We start from the raw sequence: 23515 nt of genomic DNA, 5'->3' as shown, positions 1-23515 counted from the left end.
TATAATGTATTTATAATTGATGGATATATCGAACTAACAAGTCTTGTATTTAAGCACCGTTTTAGCTTTTGACTTTCAGAATCGGCACCTTTTGAGACTTTTTTTTATTATTATAAATTATTATTATTTATTATTATATTATTATTATAAATTCGTGGCCGGTGCCCCTCCTACATAAAAAAAAAAAAAAGATCGTATGTGACATGTTCCTTATCATGCTGGGCTATCAGTTCACCGTGTAGAGTGCTGTATCTAAGAGCAGCTACACCTCTACTGATGGCAGCTGAATACCGCTGGTCACCACTGCCTCTATGAGCACACCTCTGTTCTGGAGACACACCACTTGTTTCCAGAGAAGCCACTGCCATTGCTTGTTCTGGATTGATTTCACTGGTTCTTTGACTTTCTGGATGCTGGTGGAGATGACGGTGGCAGGATAGATGATGGTGGCTTGGGAGTGTTCTTATGCCTGTCTGTGCAGGAATCAATTGGAGTGAGTGGGTCGTGGCGACGAGCGGTGCGGCGGGGAGGGGAACATAAGAACATAACATAAGAACATAAGAAATAAGGGAAGCTGCAAGAAGCGACCAGGCTTACACGTGGCAGTCCCTGTATGAAATATACCTACCTATTTCCATCTATTATCTCCATTCATAAACCTGTCTAATCTTCTCATAAAGATCTCTAGTGTCCTAGCACTAACAACGTGATTACTGAATCCGTTCCACTCATCTACCACTCTATTTGAGAACCAATTTTTTCCTATCTCCTTCCTAAACCTAAATTTTTCAAGCTTGAACCCGTTATTTCTTGTTCTACCCTGGTTGCTGATCCTATGAATTTTGCTTACACCTCCCTTGTTATAACCCTCATACCACTTAAAGACTTCTATCAGGTCCCCTCTTAACCTACGTCTCTCTAAAGAATGTAAATTTAACAGCTTCAACCTCGCCTCGTAAGGAATACTCCTCATCCCCTGTATCCTTTTAGTCATTCTCCTCTGTACTGATTCTAATAGACCTATATTTTTCCTGTAATGTGGGGACCAGAACTGCACAGCGTAGTCTAGATAAGGTCTGACCAGCGCCAAGTATAACCTTAATATTACTTCCGGCCTTCTACTTTTAACACTCCTAAAAATGAATCCTAGTACCCTATTTGCCTTGTTTCTGGCTTCTATGCATTGTTTCCTTAGACGGAGTTCAGAGCTAGCTATAACTCCTAAATCTTTCTCTTACCCTGTACCTACCAGAGTTTGGTTGTTTAATGTGTACCTATTGTGTGGGTTTCCACTACCTACGCTAAGTACTTTGCGTTTATTGATAATAAATTGCATTTGCCATCTATCCGTCCATTCATTCATTCTATCTAAATCTGCCTGCAAGGCGATGGCATCCGATTCTGACCTAATTAATCTACCTATCTTTGTGTCATCCGCAAATTTACTAACATCACTACTAATTCCACTATCCAAGTCATTGATATATATTAGAAATAACAATGGCCCTAATACTGATCCCTGTGGCACCCCACTAATTACATGACCCCACTCGGATTTCGAGCCGTTTATTACAACTCTATGTCGCCTGTTACTAAGCCATGACCCTATCCAGCCTAACACCTTCCCATCTATCCCGTGTGCCCAAACCTTTCTCAGGAGCCTTTAATGGGGTACCTTGTCAAATGCTTTACTAAAGTCCAGATATAAGATATCATAACTATCACCATTATCTACTGGCTCGTACACCTTACTGTAAAAACTTAACAAGTTTGTCAGGCAGGACTTCCCCTTCGTTAAGCCATGCTGTGACTGATTTATCAAGTTATGATTGTCTAAATGTTCCCTAATGTTCCTCGCTATTATTGACTCTAAAATTTTACCTACAACTGAAGTTAAGCTGACAGGTCTATAGTTAGACGCTAAAGTTTTACCTCCTTTCTTAAAGATGGGTACTACATTAGCCTGCCTCCACATTACTGGTACCTCACCCGACTCCAGTGATCTCCTGAAGACAGAAACTAACGGCTCACTAATAATCTCATTGCATTCCTTATGTACTCTGGGATATATTTCATCTGGTCCTGGTGTCTTGAACTTTTTTAGCCTATCTGTCTCCTGTTCCACTATCTCCCTAGTTATGGAAATATCTGTCAGCTTCTCATTCTCATCTGCTCTAAACACCTGTTCACTATGGGGAGGGTGAGGTCGTGGTGGCGTTGGCGGTGATTGTTTAGTACTGCCCTCTAAAGACAACTCTCTTCCTCCACACAAAACTACAAGCACCTAAGTCCCCATATGGGGAGGGGACCATAAATGTCCCCAGGTCGGACTGCCTTTCTGTCGACGACCCTAAGTGTCTTGACACCCCCCTCAACTTTTTCTTCATTAACTTCTGCAACATTCGCGGTCTAAGATCTAATTTTAATCTGTAGAACACCACCTCTCCCCTTCTAAACCTCATCTTTTCCTCACTGAAACTCAGGTGTCTGAGGCAACTGACAGTAGCCCCTTTTCTGTTCCCCCCTACTTTCTCTATCCTCATTTTCGATCCAAAGCTGGATGCTGCGTTTATGTGCGCAATGACTTAACCTGCTCTCGTGCCCACGCTCTTGAATCTTCCGAGTTTTCCACCATCTGGCTACGACTACAGAGTCACTCTCATACTAAATTTATCTGTGCTGTATACCTCTCACCTAACTCCTCTGATTATAAGAAATCCTTTGACTACTTAACTTCCAAAGTGGAGCACATTCTGACCCTCTGCCCTTTTGCAGAGATCTCCATTCTTGGAGACTTCAATCAGCTTTGGCTTTCCTCTCCCTTCACTGACCATCCTGGTGAACTAGCCTACAACTTTGCTATCCTCCATGACCTAGAGCAATTGGTGCAACACCCTACTCCTATTCCTGACCGTCTTGGAGGTACGCCCAACATTCTTGACCTTTTCGTGACCTCTAATCCTTCTGCTTATGCTGTCACCCTTTCTTCTCCGTTGGGTTCCTCCGATGACAATCTCATATCTTTATCTTGTCCTATCACTCCAATCCCTCCTCAGGATCCCCCTAAGCTAAGGTGCCTCCGGCGTTTTGCCTCTGCTAGTTTGGGGGACCTGAGGAGGTATTTTGCTGATTTTCCTTGGAATCACTACTGCTTCCGTGTCAGAGACCCGTCTTTGTGTGCTGAGCGAAAACAGAGGTGATAGTGTCTGGCATGGAGGCGTACATTCCTCACTCTTTTTCTCGTCCTAAACCTTCTAAACCTTGGTTTAACATAGCTTGTTCTCGTGCTATACGTGATAGAGAGGTGGCCCACAAAAGGTACTTAAGCCTTCCATCACCAGAATCTCATGCACTTTATATTTCTGCTGGGAACCATGCCAAGTCTGTTCTTCGACTAGCCAAAAACTCCTTCATTAACAGAAAATGTCAAAATCTTTCAAGATCTAACTCCCCTCGTGATTTCTGGCATCTAGCCAACTGTAATACAAGACCAGAATTCATCTTGGCTGAAAGTAACTAAAGGTGTCCCACAGGGGTAAGTGTTGGGCCCGATAATGTTTGTAATATATGTGAATGACATAAATAAAGAAATAGACAGTTATATGAACTTATTTGCAGATGATGCTAAGCTGATGAGAAGGGTAGAAAATGTAAATGACTATGGTACTGCAAGATGATTTAAAAGAAAAAAAAATAGATGGAGTAAATCTTGGCAAATGGAATTCAATTTAAGTAAATGCAATTTAGATGAAGAAATGATAAAAAAAAAAAGTTGTTGATTTCCATGATAAGACTAAGATTGGAATGTGCGTCAGTGGTGTGGTCTCCTCATATAAAGAGGAATATTATAAAATTAGAAAGAGTAAAAGAGCAGTCACTAAAATGGTTCCAGAGTTGAGTAAGTCGACTTATGAAGAGAGATTAAGAATGTTAGAAATTCCTACTCTTGGAAACAGGAGAGCGAGAGGGGATTTAATAAACATCTATAGAATGATAACTGGTATGGAAAATGTGGACAAAGGAAGTTTTATAACTTTAGACACACAGAGTACAAGGGGACACAGTAAGAAGCTGAATAAAGTTAACTGTAGAAGAGACATCAAATAGTATAGTTTTCCTCACAAAAGTGTGAACAAATGAAATGAATTCAATGAAGCCGTTGTCATTGCCGTAACTGTCCATGCCTTTAAGACCAAACTAGATAAATATAGAGACGGGATACTATGAAATTACTCCCCCTCCCGTAAACCAAAACTAGGTAAATACAACTAGGTAAATACGCACACACACACACACACACACACACACACACACACACACACACACACACACACACACACACACACACACAGAGCAGCAGCAGGAGTAGCACCAGCAGTACTGGAAGAAGAAGAAGTAGTAGTAGTAGTAGTAGTAGTAGTAGTAGTAGTAGTAGTAGTAGTAGTAGTAGTAGTAGTAGTAGTAGTAGTAGTAGTCTATCAATCTCTACACCAGGCCAGGATTCCGTCACATACAGTAATAGTAGTAGTAGTAGTAGTAGTCGTCTATTTATCCTCATACAAGGCCAGCAATCCCACACGGGGCGGCTCAGTAGGAGTACCACACACACACACACACACACACACACACACACACACTAGTAGTAGTGGTAGTAGTACTTTATTTATCTATACAGCAGGGCTACAATTCAACACGGGGCACTATAAACACGGCACCACACACACACACACACACGTGTCATTCACACTTAATAATAACAATAACAACAACAACTGCTACTACTACTACAATTACACTCCCTCAAACACTTCCACTCTTCATTTTTTCCTTCTATTACCACAGTCTACGCATTTCAGTATGGAAGAACCAGGAAATACCCTGAAAATCCTGGAAATGGAGGAAAATATTGGCGAAGAGACATGGCCAGGGAGGAGGGGAGGCGGTCTGTCTTGATGACGTCCTGCTTTCATAGTGGGCGATCGGGACGGGGCTGCCCTTTCCACTTATTTTAGCCTTATCTGAGGCATTTTATGAGTTATCTATTTTTTGTTGTTAATTTTGGTTTTACTTTACGTTTCTGTCTGTAAATACCCGGAAGTTTATCTAAATGTTGATATACAGACAAGGAGGAAGGATGAGAAAATGTTTTTATTTATTTCATTGCTCTTGTGTTCTTTTAATTCCTTGTTTTCAAAGTAACTTGTCAGCCGAAAGGCTATTTGGCTTATGTAACCTTTAATAATGATTACTATATTGTTGTTATTATTATTATTATTATTATTATTATTATTATTATTATTATTATTATTATTATTTTTTTTTTTTATCATTATCACACACACACACACACACACACACACACACACACACACACACACACACACACACACACACACACACACACACACAGAGAGAGAGCAGCAGCAGTAGTACTAGTAGCAGTAGAAGTATTAGTCGTCGATTTATTTATATACCAGGCCAGGAATCCCATACAGTGAGGCACGGTAGAGGCACCATACACACACACACACACACACACACACACACATACACACTAGTACTAGTAGTAGTAATAGTCTGTTTATCTATATAGCAGGCCTTCAATTCCACAGGGGACAGCCCAAAAATAACTTCCCCCCTCCACATACACACATACACACACACACACACACACACACACACAATCGTTCACACTTAATAATAACAACAACTGCTGCTACTACTCTTATTACTACTACTACTACTACTACACTCCTTTACACATTTCCATTCTTCATTTTTTCCTTCTGCTAACACAATCTATGCATTTCAGTCTGGAAATACTTGAAAACCCTGGAAATTCATGGAAATATTGGCGAAGAGACACGGGCAGGGAGGAGGAGACGCGGTCTGTCTTGATGAAGTCCTGCTTTCATGGTGGGCGATCGGAACGGGGGTTCCCTCTTCAATTTATTTAAACTTTATTTGAGGCATTTTAGGGGTTATTTATCTATTTTTTGTGAATGAATCTATATTTTGAGAATGAGGGAGGCAGGGAAAATGTTCGTCTCGGCCATCATATTTACATAACGTAAATCATTTTGAAAATCACGAGAAGAAAGAAGACGCCCAGACAAGAATGCACTACATTTTCTGACTTGCCATATACTTTAACTAATACCCAAAATATAAAATGATTTCCGAAATCAGTAACAAAAACGAAATCTCCAAAAAAACAAACTAACTTTTAGGATTGGGGCCACAAAAAAAATGATTATATTGAAAAGGAAAACACAGCCAGACTAGATTATATTACATATTCTGAATAAAAAAAAATGTTTACTTTCCAGATAAATAAAGAAAACACAAATTTCTCGTCGTATAAGGAAAATTATTTTTCAGATCCAACAACTGAGTAAAATGAAATTTGAAAATACGCATTGCTAAACTATATTTTACTGGATATTGTTAGTGGGTATATGTTTGTTATATTTTTGTAAGTCTCAAATTAAATACCAAAACAATCCTAGTCGTGCTAATAAGAAATAATGAAAATAAATAGAATGACGAGGTGGTTATTTTCTCGAAAAACAAAAACGCAGCTAGACTAGATTTTATTATAGATTATAACTTGTTATCTTCTTCTAATAATAAATTGAATATCAAAACAATGCCAACTTCATTAATAAAACAGAAATATATAATGATATGGAGCCGAAATGTTTTTTATTCGTCGTCTTCTCTGTACCTCTTCCCCTCTTCCCTCCTCCTCACACTCATCCTTTACCACCACCACCTCCTCATCCTCATCCTCCTACACAGCGAATCTTTAAATTGCCATGAAACTCTTGGAAAACCCTGGAAATTGTGTTAAGTATTGACGGGGAGAGACGGGAGTCTGTTACCGTAGCAGCGGCGGGACGGGCAGGGCTCGGCGGGGCTTGCCGGGGCTCAGCAGGGCGGGGAGCCAATGATACCGCAGTGTGTGGCGTTGTGGTGGTGTGGTAATAACAATGCACTCCCACCCGCTTCACTGCCCTGTCTATTTGTATGTGTGTGTTTGTGTGGCGCCGCTCAGAGACGAGTCACAAAGCTGTATAATTGGTACTGAACCTTTTGACTGCCACCTGGTACACCTTTCCCTAATTAGCAATCACTCTGAGACATCTTTACTCTTTCTACAACCATATCCAATTTGTTAAACTGGGAAGAAATTGTAAAATCCATTCTCTTTCATCCATAACTTTCTTGCAGATACTTATAAAGAATTCATACATTGCATATAGTGGTGATATGCGTCTCGTATCAAACAGAAAGGTTTAAAGCAGTAGTGAGGAGAAATACACCGAATGTTGTGTGTGTGTGTGTGTGTGTGTGTGTATTTGAGAGAGAGAGAGAGAGAGAGAGAGAGAGAGAGAGAGAGAGAGAGAGAGAGAGAGAGAGAGAGAGAGAGAGAGAGAGAGAGAGATTGTTGTTTGATTAATTTATTGCACATGGAAAAGCGTCAGGCTACAGAAATGCACCATACAAATACTCCTGACAATATAAATTGATAATTCAAGTAATCATATCATTAAGGCAAGCAGATTATGGTGAGGCAGGAAAAACCCACCAGGCCTATATGTGGCAGTGCAGTCCCTGCATGAAACTTGTCTACCTGCGCCTGAAACTGATTAAGAGCTTCACCTGATGGAAACAACCACGCCTTCCTACCGGTGTTCCCACGTCCACCCCATCACTCACTCTTCGTTGGTTTCTTCATTCACTCATTCACTCAACAGATTACTCGCTCGCTCACACACACACACACACACACACACACACACACACACACACATCGCCGCCCTAATAGTCCAGCTTCAATGCAACACAGTGGGAAAGGCTGGAGAAAGGGCGCGGCCAGGATCGTGCATGCTTGCCCCTTCATAAGCGAGCTGTGCAACACCCTCACCACCCTCACCTTGTAGCAAATAATCTAGTCAGCCATAGAAATATCCCATTTTCTCTCATATTCAGGGTACACTAAAGCTTACGCGCTTCTCAAAACCAGTAATGTATATTTTGTAACGTTTGATGTCTTCATGTCAACTCCTTTCAATTACAATAAATCAGTATTGCCATTTCTTAAATCATCAGCACCAGTTCATCATCACCACTGTTAACATAGCTTCATGAGAGCGTAATATGTAAACACAAGTCACCGCTCCAAGCACTCCGTTTTCTCTTATATGTTTTCAGCCTCCCGTTCTCTTTCTACTGCACAGATTTTTCGTCTTTCATCTCTTCTTCCTCATTTTTTTATACATACACATTCTGTGCACGCTTTTCGACACATACGTTACACGTCTTTTCTATACATCATATTACTCCTTTCTTCACACAGACATACACACACACATTCACTCTCTTTGTCCATATCTTTATGTAAATCATTTTTTATGTTCAGTATTTCTTGTATATATGTTCATGTATTTGTTAAATTAAGGTCAGTAACGACTGGGCCACGATCGGGGTCGGACGTGGTCGCTGCCACGCTCCCTCTGACCTACCCTAAATACCACGTGTGTCGTTCCCGCCTCGTTCAATCGTCATGGCATTCAACAGTGACCAAGTGCTAGTGCTGAACAACGGTTCAGGGAAGAGGGCAAGAGCATCCTCTTCTTCAGCATCCCTAAAGTGCTCCACGCCCAAGAAAGCGGCCCGTAACCTGCTGGAGGAGAGCAGCAGTGATGAGCGCTCACCGAAGCGAGCCACCCGCAGCCTCCAGCCTTCATGGCAGGAGGACAACGCTACCGAAGCGGACTGGGCCCCACTCGACCTCTCCGTTTTCAGCGACGTGGTGCAGCAGCAGCAGCAGGACGGCGGTGAGGAGCAAGGATGGACTACCGTCACGACCAGCCGAGCTCGCCGCCACCAGCCCCCGAGGCCCAAGTTCAAGCTGGGCAGCCTGGGCGAACACGAGAACTCTTACCGAGCCATCTCTGCCCTCGAGAGGGAGTATCCGACCCTTCGGATACAGGTAAGGGTTAATCTCAAGGGTGAGCACGTGGTCACGCCCAAGGACGAGGATTCCACGGCACTCCTGCGCCGCATCGCGGAGGAAGGAAACAGGGTGCTCCTCCTCGACCCAAGCGAAAAGAGGCACAAGGTGGTGCTGGAGCGCTACCCGCTCGACCTGCCTCTCGAGGCGGTAGAGGCTCACCCTCAGGTGACCTCCGCCCAGCGTCTGACCTCCAGGAGGGACAAGTTGCCCACGAGACAGGTGCTACTTGTGTGTGTGGGGCCGCCGCCCGCCAAGTTGGATCTCGGCTGCTGGGGCAGATACTCCCTGCGCCCCTACCAAGGTGAGCCTGTAAGATGTTACAGGTGCCAACGGTACAACCACCTGCAGGCGCGGTGCGAACATGCCGCCAGGTGCGGCGTGTGCAGCCTGCCCCACCCGACGGAGGAGTGCATCGCCCGCCATAAGGCCAACGAGGCAACCACCGCCAGGTGCCCAAACTGTGGGAAAAACCACCACGCGTGGAACCCCCAGTGCCCTGAGAGGCTCCGTAGGATGCCTCGTTCACGCCAGCAGCAACAACAGCAGTCTCAGGCGCCACCAAGGCGGCAACGTCGACGTCGCCATAAAGCGTCGCATGGGCAGCCCCGGCAACAGATCGCTCAGCCCCAGCAGCAACAGCATCCACCACGTGGCCAGCCAGGAAGGTCAGCGCGAGATCCCGTTGCACCCGCCCCACCTCCAGTCAGGTCAGCTTGGGTCCCGCGGCAGGCCCCCTCAGCCACCCCCCCACCCCCGTCCCAGCCAGCGGCAAGACCGGAAGAGATTAACCGGCAACCCCCTCACCGCCGACCCGAGGTACAGCCTCCAGCCATAGGCACGGAGAGCCGCACCCCCTCCGCCCACCCCTCCACTCGCTCAGGTAGCACCCCTACCAAGCATGCTCGAGCCAAGCCCCACCACCCGAGCAGCGGCACACAAGGGAGAGACCCTCCCGGCGACGCCCCCGCCCGTGCGGCGACAGGCCCAGCACCGACAACGGTGAGGAGGAGAGCCATGATCCCGAGCGATCCTCTCCACGGGGTGCCCGCCTGTCTCAGCGAAGAAACCCGCGCGGTGGTCAACTGCCTCGTGGCGCGGATGGTGCAGTTGATGGCGGAGCTGCTTGCCAGCCCTGATCACGTCCCCGCTAGGCGGGACGATCTGGACGCGCTTCTCCGCCAGGAGACGGCCACGGCCATCTCTGAGTGCGGCCTCCTGCCACCACCGCTGAACTCGAGGGACCCACGTCTGTGCCCCTCCCTCCAACCACCAGACCTTCACCACCAACATGGAGAGGAGATATGCTGAGGGCGCCACCCACGCGGACCAGCCTGCAGGGGCCCCCAGGCTCAGAGTCCTGCAATGGAACGTGCAGGGCCTGCGACCCAAGAGACATCAAGTCCTACAGGCCGTCTTCGAGGAGCACCTTGACGTTGTGCTCCTCCAGGAAACACTGACGCCCGCCGACTTTGAATGGAGGGTGGCGGGCTACACCCTTCACTCGCTCCCCACAGCGGAGGGCACCCGAGGCTGTGCAGCGCTGGTGAGGAGCACAATCCCTCACCGCAGGGTTGCAGCCCCAGTCAACTGCGGGGACGGTGTGGAGGTCCTGGCGCTGGAGCTGCAGGTGGGAAGTCTCCCGCTCCTGGTATACAACGTATACAGGAGCCAGCGACACCAGCTGGAGGCAGGAGAGCTTCTCACCCTCGCCTCCCACTCCAGTCTCTTGGTTGCGGGCGACCTCAACGCCCACCACCCCATGCTACAGTCACCGTCCCCAGCCAACGAAACGGGCCGCCACCTGGCCGTGCTGCTCGAGGAAATCCCTCACGTGTGCCTTCTCAACACAGGGGAGGCCACCCACACCCGGGGAGGAAGGCTTGACCTCACGTTGGTCTCGAGTGACCTGGCGGCAGGCGCTACGTGGCAGGTGCACCCGACCCTCACCAGCGACCACTTTGCCACCCTCACCACCCTCCCAGTGGCCCCGCCGGTCCCACCCCGCCCGCCCCCACGCTGGAACATAAGGAGAGCGGACTGGACCAAGTTTCAGGCCTCTCTTGACGAGTGGTGGGCCGCCTATCAGCCGCCCGCCGACCTACATCAGCAGGAGAGGGACCTGACGACGGCCATCCAGACCGCAGCCGCCGCAGCCATCCCCAGGTGCACCCCGAGCCGCCGCCACCGGACAGACTGGTGGTACTACAACGAAGAGGTGCGCGAGCACAACCACCGTGTCAACCAGCACAGAAAACTGTACAAAAGGCGCCCCAACCCCAACAACCTAAGACTCCTACAGGATGTGGTGGCCCACGCACGGCAGGTATCCCTGAGGGCCAGAGAGGCTAAATGGCTGGAGTGGTGCGCCACTTTTAGCCACCACACGTCTCTAGGCCAGCTGTGGAGGAGCGTGAGGACAGCCTCCGGCGCTGCCCCGCCCCGCCCGCCCGCCCACCCGCACCCGCAGCAGGAGGCAGAGAGGCTTGCCACCATGTTCACCACGCGGAGCTCCAGTGACCAGCTTCCTCCCCAGACACAACGCATCCAGCAGCAGCTCCGACCACACCGCGACGAGGCTGTCAGGGAGGCGATGGAGGAAGCCGACTTGACTGACCAGCCCTTCTCCCTTCAAGAGCTGGAGCGGGCTAGGAGGAGAGGCCGCGACACGGCAGCGGGGGCGGACGGCGTGCCATACTCCATGTTGGCGCACGCTGGGCCGGCTGGGGACGCCGCGCTGTTGGCCACCATCAACGCCTCATGGATGGCGGGCTGTCTGCCGCCCGCGTGGAAGGAAGCCGACATTCAGCCGATTCCAAAGCCGAGGGAGCCCACCAAGATCAGACCCATCTCTCTCCTCAGCTGCACGGCCAAAACGGCTGAGAGGATGGTGCTCGCGCGGCTACAGTGGCGCGTGGGGCCCTCTCACCCACATGTGTTCGGCTACACCCGCGGAGTGAGCACGGCAGACAGCATCCTCGCCCTGCTGACCCAAATTGACCACCGCCCCGCCGTCATCGTCTTCATCGACCTCGAGAAGGCGTTCGAGCTAGCCAGCCCTCACGCCATCCTCGGCGCACTCGTGCGGAAAGGGGTGCGAGGAAGGCTGCTGGCCTGGCTCCGCGACTACCTGCAGCGCCGCCGCGCCAGGGTTAGGTTCCAGGGCCTGAGGTCGACCTTCAAGGTACTTGAGAACGGGACGCCCCAGGGCGGCATCCTCAGCCCTCTACTGTTCAACCTGCTGATGGAACAGCTAGTGGCACTGCCTTTCCACGCTGGCACCGTCCTGCTGAGCTACGCCGATGACCTCGCCCTCGTCGTCACCGGAAGGGGCAACAAGCTCAGGAGGACGCAGCAGGCACTCGACCTCATCAGCGGGAAATGCCAGGACCTGGGGCTCAAGATCTCGGCAGAGAAGTCCCGGGCCATGATGGTGAAGGCGGCAGACCCAACCTGGCAGCTTCGCGTCCAGGGAGTTGAGCTGGCATGGACCAACTCCTACCAGTACCTCGGTGTGTGGGTGGACAAGCGGCTGTCCTTCACAGCCCACGCCGCCTACCTGAGGGAGAGGACGCAGTCTAGGCTGAACGTGATGCGGGCCATGACGCGAATCAGCGCGGGCGCCACTTTTTCCGTCCTGCGCCAGTACTACGTGCACGCTGTTCGCTCGCTGGTGGATTACAGCGCCCCCGTCCTCATAGCACTCTCTCCAAACCAGCAGGAGCGGATCGAGGTGCTACAAAACACCGCAATGAGGACCATGCTGGGGGCACCGAGGTGGTCCAGCGCATGCGTCATGCAGAGCGAGACCAGACTGGTACCCCTCACCACCAGGGTACAGCAGATCACGGCCTGCCGCGTAGCGAGGGTGCTGCAGCGTGACGCGGAGGGAGTGACACAGAGGAGACTAAGGCTGGCGGGGACGCAGGGTGCCGAATCTCTCCGCCGCAACCCGTGGCTGCTGCAGTGCACGCTGGCTACCCACAACCTGGCTCGCATGGAGAACTGGCCACAGGCGGACCTCCCTGCCCCCACCTTCCGCGCCCCACCCCCGTGGGAGCCACCCGCGGCAGAGTTCTCCGCCACACAGCTGCCCGCCAGCAAGGCGCTCTGCGCCGTGGAGGAGATGCGGCAGCACGCCTTCATGGCCATGGCGCAGGTCACCGGGCCAGACAGTGTTGTGTACTACACCGACGGCTCGGCTGACCCTGACAGCGGAAGGACGGGCGCTGCTGCCATCACCAGAGGGGCCGAGGTGTGTGAGAGGACTCCCGACCACTGCTCCACCCTGCAGACAGAACTGGTGGCCATCCTGCTGGCCCTGGAGCACGCTCAACACCGGCGGGAGCGCACCGTGGTGCTCCACACCGACTCCAGAACGGGGCTACAGGCTCTACAACAGCCGTATCCCAGCGACAACGTGGGCCTCGTCACCGCCATCCTGGGTAGCCTCCAGAGCCTCGCCGCGCAGGGGCGGCGGGTGAGGCTCAACTGGATACCCAGCCACGTGGGAGTACGAGGCAACGAGGCTGCTGACGCAGCCGCCAAGAGAGCTGCTAGTGGCCCCCAGGTGACAAGGCATGTGCCGCCCAGCCTGAGCCAAGTGAGGGCGCAAGCCAGGCTCGCCGCAACCAAGCGCGCCCGCCACACGCACCGGCAGCTGGAAACAAGGAAGAGACAGGCAGCTTGGTACGCCTCCGCCACTGGCTACCAGTCGTTGGACGCCTCCCAGCAGCAGCCCAGAGCAGACGGCGTGTTGCTGCAACGCGTAAGGCTGGGCTACTGCACCAGGGAACAGCTGTACGACGACTTTCGGGGGCAGGAGTGCGACCACTGCGGGAGGCACAGCCGCCACCCGCTAGTGCACTACCTACTGTCCTGTCCGGCCACCGCCGCCCTCAGACCAACGCCGCCACCACCGGCCCATCCTGTAGGCGGTGATCTCCTCAGCAGCCGCGAGGCCAGGGCTGCCCTCATCGTCCGCCACACGCCCACAGACCTGATGCTGCGAGTTCTCAGGGCAGCGCCCCCGCCCCGCTGAACAGGTCGCAGCTCCTTTCCTGACCGGCGAGCAGCACTCCTCGCCGCGCCACCGCACCGTCCACCACCGGGACCCAAGACTCCCCCACCTGCGGGCTGGTGCCCGCTTTGTGTATTATGTACATTCATGTATATTTTTTCCTTTGTGCAATATGTATATATGTATATGTTGACATAATACTCAATAAACCTTTAATAATTAAATTAAGGTGAGTCACGACTGGGCCACGGTCGGGGTCGGACGTGGTCGCTGCCACGCTCCCTCTGACCTACCCTAAATACCACGTGTGTCGTTCCCGCCTCGTTCAATCGTCATGGCATTCAACAGTGACCAAGTGCTAGTGCTGAACAACGGTTCAGGGAAGAGGGCAAGAGCATCCTCTTCTTCAGCATCCCTAAAGTGCTCCACGCCCAAGAAAGCGGCCCGTAACCTGCTGGAGGACAGCAGCAGTGATGAGCGCTCACCGAAGCGAGCCACCCGCAGCCTCCAGCCTTCATGGCAGGAGGACAACGCTACCGAAGCGGACTGGGCCCCACTCGACCTCTCCGTTTTCAGCGACGTGGTGCAGCAGCAGCAGCAGGACGGCGGTGAGGAGCAAGGATGGACTACCGTCACGACCAGCCGAGCTCGCCGCCACCAGCTCCCGAGGCCCAAGTTCAAGCTGGGCAGCCTGGGCGAATACGAGAACTCTTACCGAGCCATCTCTGCCCTCGAGAGGGAGTATCCGACCCTTCGGATACAGGTAAGGGTTAATCTCAAGGGTGAGCACGTGGTCACGCCCAAGGACGAGGATTCCACGGCACTCCTGCGCCGCATCGCGGAGGAAGGAAACAGGGTGCTCCTCCTCGACCCAAGCGAAAAGAGGCACAAGGTGGTGCTGGAGCGCTACCCGCTCGACCTGCCTCTCGAGGCGGTAGAGGCTCACCCTCAGGTGACCTCCGCCCAGCGTCTGACCTCCAGGAGGGACAAGTTGCCCACGAGACAGGTGCTACTTGTGTGTGTGGGGCCGCCGCCCGCCAAGTTGGATCTCGGCTGCTGGGGCAGATACTCCCTGCGCCCCTACCAAGGTGAGCCTGTAAGATGTTACAGGTGCCAACGGTACAACCACCTGCAGGCGCGGTGCGAACATGCCGCCAGGTGCGGCGTGTGCAGCCTGCCCCACCCGACGGAGGAATGCATCGCCCGCCATAAGGCCAACGAGGCAACCACCGCCAGGTGCCCAAACTGTGGGAAAAACCACCACGCGTGGAACCCCCAGTACCCTGAGAGGCTCCGTAGGATGCCTCGTTCACGCCAGCAGCAACAACAGCAGTCTCAGGCGCCACCAAGGCGGCAACGTCGACGTCGCCATACAGCGTCGCATGGGCAGCCCCGGCAACAGATCGCTCAGCCCCAGCAGCAACAGCATCCACCACGTGGCCAGCCAGGAAGGTCAGCGCGAGATCCCGTTGCACCCGCCCCACCTCCAGTCAGGTCAGCTTGGGTCCCGCGGCAGGCCCCCTCAGCCACCCCCCCCACCCCCGTCCCAGCCAGCGGCAAGACCGGAAGAGATTAACCGGCAACCCCCTCACCGCCGACCCGAGGTACAGCCTCCAGCCATAGGCACGGAGAGCCGCACCCCCTCCGCCCACCCCTCCACTCGCTCAGGTAGCACCCCTACCAAGCATGCTCGAGCCAAGCCCCACCACCCGAGCAGCGGCACACAAGGGAGAGACCCTCCCGGCGACGCCCCCGCCCGTGCGGCGACAGGCCCAGCACCGACAACGGTGAGGAGGAGAGCCATGGTCCCGAGCGATCCTCTCCACGGGGTGCCCGCCTGTCTCAGCGAAGAAACCCGCGCGGTGGTCAACTGCCTCGTGGCGCGGATGGTGCAGTTGATGGCGGAGCTGCTTGCCAGCCCTGATCACGTCTCCGCTAGGCGGGACGATCTGGACGCGCTTCTCCGCCAGGAGACGGCCACGGCCATCTCTGAGTGCGGCCTCCTGCCACCACCGTTGAACTCGAGGGACCCACGTCTGTGCCCCTCCCTCCAACCACCAGACCTTCACCACCAACATGGAGAGGAGATATGCTGAGGGCGCCACCCACGCGGACCAGCCTGCAGGGCCCCCCAGGCTCAGAGTCCTGCAATGGAACGTGCAGGGCCTGCGACCCAAGAGACATCAAGTCCTACAGGCCGTCTTCGAGGAGCACCTTGACGTTGTGCTCCTCCAGGAAACACTGACGCCCGCCGACTTTGAATGGAGGGTGGCGGGCTACACCCTTCACTCGCTCCCCACAGCGGAGGGCACCCGAGGCTGTGCAGCGCTGGTGAGGAGCACAATCCCTCACCGCAGGGTTGCAGCCCCAGTCAACTGCGGGGACGGAGTGGAGGTCCTGGCGCTGGAGCTGCAGGTGGGAAGTCTCCCGCTCCTGGTATACAACGTATACAGGAGCCAGCGACACCAGCTGGAGGCAGGAGAGCTTCTCACCCTCGCCTCCCACTCCAGTCTCTTGGTTGCGGGCGACCTCAACGCCCACCACCCCATGCTACAGTCACCGTCCCCAGCCAACGAAACGGGCCGCCACCTGGCCGTGCTGCTCGAGGAAATCCCTCACGTGTGCCTTCTCAACACAGGGGAGGCCACCCACACCCGGGGAGGAAGGCTTGACCTCACGTTGGTCTCGAGTGACCTGGCGGCAGGCGCTACGTGGCAGGTGCACCCGACCCTCACCAGCGACCACTTTGCCACCCTCACCACCCTCCCAGTGGCCCCGCCGGTCCCACCCCGCCCGCCCCCACGCTGGAACATAAGGAGAGCGGACTGGACCAAGTTTCAGGCCTCTCTTGACGAGTGGTGGGCCGCCTATCAGCCGCCCGCCGACCTACATCAGCAGGAGAGGGACCTGACGACGGCCATCCAGACCGCAGCCGCCGCAGCCATCCCCAGGTGCACCCCGAGCCGCCGCCACCGGACAGACTGGTGGTACTACAACGAAGAGGTGCGCGAGCACAACCACCGTGTCAACCAGCACAGAAAACTGTACAAAAGGCGCCCCAACCCCAACAACCTAAGACTCCTACAGGATGTGGTGGCCCACGCACGGCAGGTATCCCTGAGGGCCAGAGAGGCTAAATGGCTGGAGTGGTGCGCCACTTTTAGCCACCACACGTCTCTAGGCCAGCTGTGGAGGAGCGTGAGGACAGCCTCCGGCGCTGCCCCGCCCCGCCCGCCCGCCCACCCGCACCCGCAGCAGGAGGCAGAGAGGCTTGCCACCATGTTCACCACGCGGAGCTCCAGTGACCAGCTTCCTCCCCAGACACAACGCATCCAGCAGCAGCTCCGACCACACCGCGACGAGGCTGTCAGGGAGGCGATGGAGGAAGCCGACGTGACTGACCAGCCCTTCTCCCTTCAAGAGCTGGAGCGGGCTAGGAGGAGAGGCCGCGACACGGCAGCGGGGGCGGACGGCGTGCCATACTCCATGTTGGCGCACGCTGGGCCGGCTGGGGACGCCGCGCTGTTGGCCACCATCAACGCCTCATGGATGGCGGGCTGTCTGCCGCCCGCGTGGAAGGAAGCCGACATTCAGCCGATTCCAAAGCCGAGGGAGCCCACCAAGATCAGACCCATCTCTCTCCTCAGCTGCACGGCCAAAACGGCTGAGAGGATGGTGCTCGCGCGGCTACAGTGGCGCGTGGGGCCCTCTCACCCACATGTGTTCGGCTACACCCGCGGAGTGAGCACGGCAGACAGCATCCTCGCCCTGCTGACCCAAATTGACCACCGCCCCGCCGTCATCGTCTTCATCGACCTCGAGAAGGCGTTCGAGCTAGCCAGCCCTCACGCCATCCTCGGCGCACTCGTGCGGAAAGGGGTGCGAGGAAGGCTGCTGGCCTGGCTCCGCGACTACCTGCAGCGCCGCCGCGCCAGGGTTAGGTTCCAGGGCCTGAGGTCGACCTTCAAGGTACTTGAGAACGGGACGCCCCAGGGCGGCATCCTCAGCCCTCTACTGTTCAACCTGCTGATGGAACAGCTAGTGGCACTGCCTTTCCACGCTGGCACCGTCCTGCTGAGCTACGCCGATGACCTCGCCCTCGTCGTCACCGGAAGGGGCAACAAGCTCAGGAGGACGCAGCAGGCACTCGACCTCATCAGCGGGAAATGCCAGGACCTGGGGCTCAAGATCTCGGCAGAGAAGTCCCGGGCCATGATGGTGAAGGCGGCAGACCCAACCTGGCAGCTCCGCGTCCAGGGAGTTGAGCTGGCATGGACCAACTCCTACCAGTACCTCGGTGTGTGGGTGGACAAGCGGCTGTCCTTCACAGCCCACGCCGCCTACCTGAGGGAGAGGACGCAGTCTAGGCTGAACGTGATGCGGGCCATGACGCGAATCAGCGCGGGCGCCACTTTTTCCGTCCTGCGCCAGTTAGTACGTGCACGCTGTTCGCTCGCTGGTGGATTACAGCGCCCCCGTCCTCATAGCACTCTCTCCAAACCAGCAGGAGCGGATCGAGGTGCTACAAAACACCGCAATGAGGACCATGCTGGGGGCACCGAGGTGGTCCAGCGCATGCGTCATGCAGAGCGAGACCAGACTGGTACCCCTCACCACCAGGGTACAGCAGATCACGGCCTGCCGCGTAGCGAGGGTGCTGCAGCGTGACGCGGAGGGAGTGACACAGAGGAGACTAAGGCTGGCGGGGACGCAGGGTGCCGAATCTCTCCGCCGCAACCCGTGGCTGCTGCAGTGCACGCTGGCTACCCACAACCTGGCTCGCATGGAGAACTGGCCACAGGCGGACCTCCCTGCCCCCACCTTCCGCGCCCCACCCCCGTGGGAGCCACCCGCGGCAGAGTTCTCCGCCACACAGCTGCCCGCCAGCAAGGCGCTCTGCGCCGTGGAGGAGATGCGGCAGCACGCCTTCATGGCCATGGCGCAGGTCACCGGGCCAGACAGTGTTGTGTACTACACCGACGGCTCGGCTGACCCTGACAGCGGAAAGACGGGCGCTGCTGCCATCACCAGAGGGGCCGAGGTGTGTGAGAGGACTCCCGACCACTGCTCCACCCTGCAGACAGAACTGGTGGCCATCCTGCTGGCCCTGGAGCACGCTCAACACCGGCGGGAGCGCACCGTGGTGCTCCACACCGACTCCAGAACGGGGCTACAGGCTCTACAACAGCCGTATCCCAGCGACAACGTGGGCCTCGTCACCGCCATCCTGGGTAGCCTCCAGAGCCTCGCCGCGCAGGGGCGGCGGGTGAGGCTCAACTGGATACCCAGCCACGTGGGAGTACGAGGCAACGAGGCTGCTGACGCAGCCGCCAAGAGAGCTGCTAGTGGCCCCCAGGTGACAAGGCATGTGCCGCCCAGCCTGAGCCAAGTGAGGGCGCAAGCCAGGCTCGCCGCAACCAAGCGCGCCCGCCACACGCACCGGCAGCTGGAAACAAGGAAGAGACAGGCAGCTTGGTACGCCTCCGCCACTGGCTACCAGTCGTTGGACGCCTCCCAGCAGCAGCCCAGAGCAGACGGCGTGTTGCTGCAACGCGTAAGGCTGGGCTACTGCACCAGGGAACAGCTGTACGACGACTTTCGGGGGCAGGAGTGCGACCACTGCGGGAGGCACAGCCGCCACCCGCTAGTGCACTACCTACTGTCCTGTCCGGCCACCGCCGCCCTCAGACCAACGCCGCCACCACCGGCCCATCCTGTAGGCGGTGATCTCCTCAGCAGCCGCGAGGCCAGGGCTGCCCTCATCGTCCGCCACACGCCCACAGACCTGATGCTGCGAGTTCTCAGGGCAGCGCCCCCGCCCCGCTGATCAGGTCGCAGCTCCTTTCCTGACCGGCGAGCAGCACTCCTCGCCGCGCCACCGCACCGCCCACCACCGGGACCCAAGACTCCCCCACCTGCGGGCTGGTGCCCGCTTTGTGTATTATGTACATTCATGTATATTTTTTCCTTTGTGCAATATGTATATATGTATATGTTGACATAATACTCAATAAACCTTTAATAATAAAAATTAAATAAAGGTAGAGAGAGTTTAACCAGTCTAACAAGTGGCTATAAATACAACCTTAGCTGGTGAACAATAAGAGTTAAGAGATTAAAGGACTTGCAACTGCTGACGGTTATCTGTCGGTTTTCTCTTCTCTATCTCTGGCGAGTTAAGAGATTAAAGGACTTGCAACTGCTGACGGTTTCCTGTCGGTTTTCTCTTCTCATATTCCTGGCGGCTTCCACCTAGATCACTAGAACCTCACCCTCCCTGGCAGGTCTCCAAACAAGCGCTCCTGCAGTTTGACAAACAAGTTTTTTTTTTTTTTTTTATGTAGGAAGGACACTGGCCAAGGGCAACAAAAATCCAATAAAAAAAAAATGCCCACTGAAATGGCAGTCCCATAAAAGGGTCAAAGCAGTGGTCAAAAATTGATGAATAAGTGTCTTGAAACCTCCCTCTTGAAGGAATTCAAGTCATAGGAAGGTGAAAATACAGAAGCAGGCAGGGAGTTCCAGAGTTTACCAGAGAAAGGGATGAATGATTGAGAATACTGGTTAACTCTTGCGTTAGAGAGGTGGACAGAATAGGGGTGAGAGAAAGAAGAAAGTCTTGTGCAGCGATGCCGCGGGAGGAGGGGAGGCATGCAGTTAGCAAGATCAGAAGAGCAGTTAGCATGAAAATAGAGGTAGAAGACAGCTAGATATGCAACATTGCGGCGGTGAGAGAGAGGCTGAAGATAGTCAGTTAGAGGAGAGGAGTTGATGAGACGAAAAGCTTTTGATTCCACCCTGTCTAAAAGAGCAGTATGAGTGGAACCCCCCCAGATATGTGAAGCATACTCCATACATGGACGGATACGGCCCTTGTACAGAGTTAGCAGCTGGGGGGGGGGGTGAGAAAAACTGGCGGAGACGTCTCAGAACGCCTAACTTCATAGAAGCTGTTTTAGCTAGAGATGAGATGTGAAGTTTCCAGTTCAGATTATAAGTAAAGGACAGACCGAGGCTGTTCAGTGTAGAAGAGGGGGACAGTTGAGTGTCATTGAAGAAGAGGGGATAGTTGTCTGGAAGGTTGTGTCGAGTTGATAGATGGAGGAATTGAGTTTTTGAGGCATTGAACAATACCAAGTTTGCTCTGCCCCTATCAGAAATTTTAGAAAGATTAGAAGTCAAGCGTTCTGTGGCTTCCCTGCGTGATATGTTTACCTCCTGAAGGGTTGGACGTCTATGAAAAGACGTGGAAAAGTGCAGGGTGGTATCATCAGCGTAGGAGTGGATAGGACAAGAAGTTTGGTTTAGAAGATCATTAATGAATAATGAGAAGAGAGTGGGTGACAGGACAGAACCCTGAGGAACACCACTGGTAATAGATTTAGGAGAAGAACAGTGACCGTCTACCACAGCAGCAATAAAACGGTCAGAAATGAAACTTGAGATGAAGTTACAGAGAGAAGGATAGAAACCGTAGGAGGGTAGTTTGGAAATCAAAGCTTTTTGCCAGACTCTATCAAAAGCTTTTAATATGTCCAAGGCAACAGCAAAAGTTTCACCAAAATCTCTAAAAGAGGATGACCAAGACTCAGTAAGGAAAGCCAGAAGATCACCAGTAGAGCGGTCTTGACGGAACCCATACTGGCGTTCAAATAGAAGGTTGTGAAGTGATAGATATTTAAGAATCTTCCTGTTGAGGATAGACTCAAAAACTTTAGATAGGCAGGAAATTAAAGCAATAGGACGGTAGTTTGAGGGATTAGAACGGTAACCCTTTTTAGGAACAGGTTGAATGTAGGCAAACTTCCAGCAAGAAGGAAAGGTAGATGTTGACAGACAGAGCTGAAAGCTGAAAGAGTTTGACTAGGCAAGGTGCAAGCACGGAGGCACAGTTTCGGAGAACAATAGGAGGGACCCCATCAGGTCCATAAGCCTTCCGAGGGTTTAGGCCAGCGAGGGCATGGAAAACATCATTGTGAAGAATTTTAATACGTGGCATGAAGTAGTCAGAGGGTGGAGGAGAGAGAGGAACAAGCCCAGAATCGTCCAAGGTAGTGTTTTTAGCAAAGGTTTGAGCGAAGAGTTCAGCTTTAGAAATAGATGTGATAGCAGTGGTGCCATCTGGTTGAAATAGAGGAGGGAAAGAAGAAGAAGCAAAGTTATTGGAGATATTTTTGGCTAGATGCCAGAAATCACGAGGGGAGTTAGATCTTGAAAGGTTTTGACATTTTCTGTTAATGAAGAAGTTTTTGGCTAGTCGGAGAACAGACTTGGCATGGTTCCGGGCAGAAATATAAAGTGCATGAGATTCTGGTGATGGAAGGCTTAAGTACCTTTTGTGGGCCACCTCTCTATCATGTATAGCACAAGAACAAGCTGTGTTAAACCAAGGTTTAGAAGGTTTAGGTCGAGAAAAAGAGTGAGGAATGTACGCCTCCATGCCAGACACTATCACCTCTGTTATGCGCTCAGCACACAAAGACGGGTCTCTGACACGGAAGCAGTAGTCATTCCAAGGAAAATCACCAAAATACCTCCTCAGGTCCCCCCAACTAGCAGAGGCAAAACGCCGGAGGCACCTTCGCTTAGGGGGATCCTGAGGAGGGATTGGAGTGATAGGACAAGATAAAGATATGAGATTGTGATCGGAGGAGCCCAACGGAGAAGAAAGGGTGACAGCATAAGCAGAAGGATTAGAGGTTAGGAAAAGGTCAAGAATGTTGGGCGTATCTCCAAGACGGTCAGGAATAGGAGTAGGGTGTTGCACCAATTGCTCTAGGTCATGGAGGATAGCAAAGTTGTAGGCTAGTTCACCAGGATGGTCAGTGAAGGGAGAGGAAAGCCAAAGCTGGTGGTGAACATTGAAGTCTCCAAGAATGGAGATCTCTGCAAAAGGGCAGAGGGTCAGAATGTGCTCCACTTTGGAAGTTAAGTAGTCAAAGAATTTCTTATAATCAGAGGAGTTAGGTGAGAGGTATACAGCACTGATAAATTTAGTATGAGAGTGACTCTGTAGTCGTAGCCAGATGGTGGAAAACTCGGAAGATTGAAGAGCGTGGGCACGAGAGCAGGTTAAGTCATTGCGCACATAAACGCAGCATCCAGCTTTGGATCGAAAATGAGGATAGAGAAAGTAGGGGGGAACAGAAAAGCCTGAGGCTACTGTCAGTTGCCTCAGACACCTGAGTTTCAGTGAAGAAAATAAGATGAGGTTTAGAAGAGGAGAGGTGGTGTTCTACAGATTGAAAATTAGACCTTAGACCGCGAATGTTGCAGAAGTTCATGAAGAAAAAGTTGAGGGGGTGTCTTGACACCCCCCTCTTAGGGTCGTCGACTTAGGGTCGTCGACAGAAAGTCAGTCCGACCTGGGGACATTTATGGTCCCCTCCCCAGATGGGGACTCCGAGGCTGGTGTAGGAGTCGCCATGATGATTTTAAAATTTTTGAGTGAAGGGTGTGTGTGTTATTAGGTGCTT

General features: G+C 53.1%; 2 protein-coding genes across 2 annotated transcripts; both read left to right on the top strand.

Annotated features, from left to right (window-relative positions):
• Positions 1-8569: 8569 nt before the first annotated feature.
• LOC135108217 (uncharacterized) lies at positions 8570-14060 on the top strand. The gene is made up of 2 exons (XM_064018995.1): positions 8570-10227; positions 10322-14060. The coding sequence occupies exons 1-2, from the start codon at positions 8570-8572 to the stop codon at positions 14058-14060; spliced, it is 5397 nt and encodes a 1798-aa protein (XP_063875065.1).
• Positions 14061-14373: 313 nt separating this feature from the next.
• On the top strand, positions 14374-19866 carry LOC135108216 (uncharacterized). The gene is made up of 4 exons (XM_064018994.1): positions 14374-15275; positions 15358-15967; positions 16101-18413; positions 18544-19866. The coding sequence occupies exons 1-4, from the start codon at positions 14374-14376 to the stop codon at positions 19864-19866; spliced, it is 5148 nt and encodes a 1715-aa protein (XP_063875064.1).
• Positions 19867-23515: the final 3649 nt, after the last annotated feature.

This window comes from Scylla paramamosain, chromosome 16, assembly GCF_035594125.1.
Source record: "Scylla paramamosain isolate STU-SP2022 chromosome 16, ASM3559412v1, whole genome shotgun sequence".
In the NCBI taxonomy this organism is placed as follows: Eukaryota; Metazoa; Arthropoda; class Malacostraca; order Decapoda; family Portunidae; genus Scylla; species Scylla paramamosain.
This window is presented reverse-complemented; position numbering and strand designations above follow the sequence as displayed.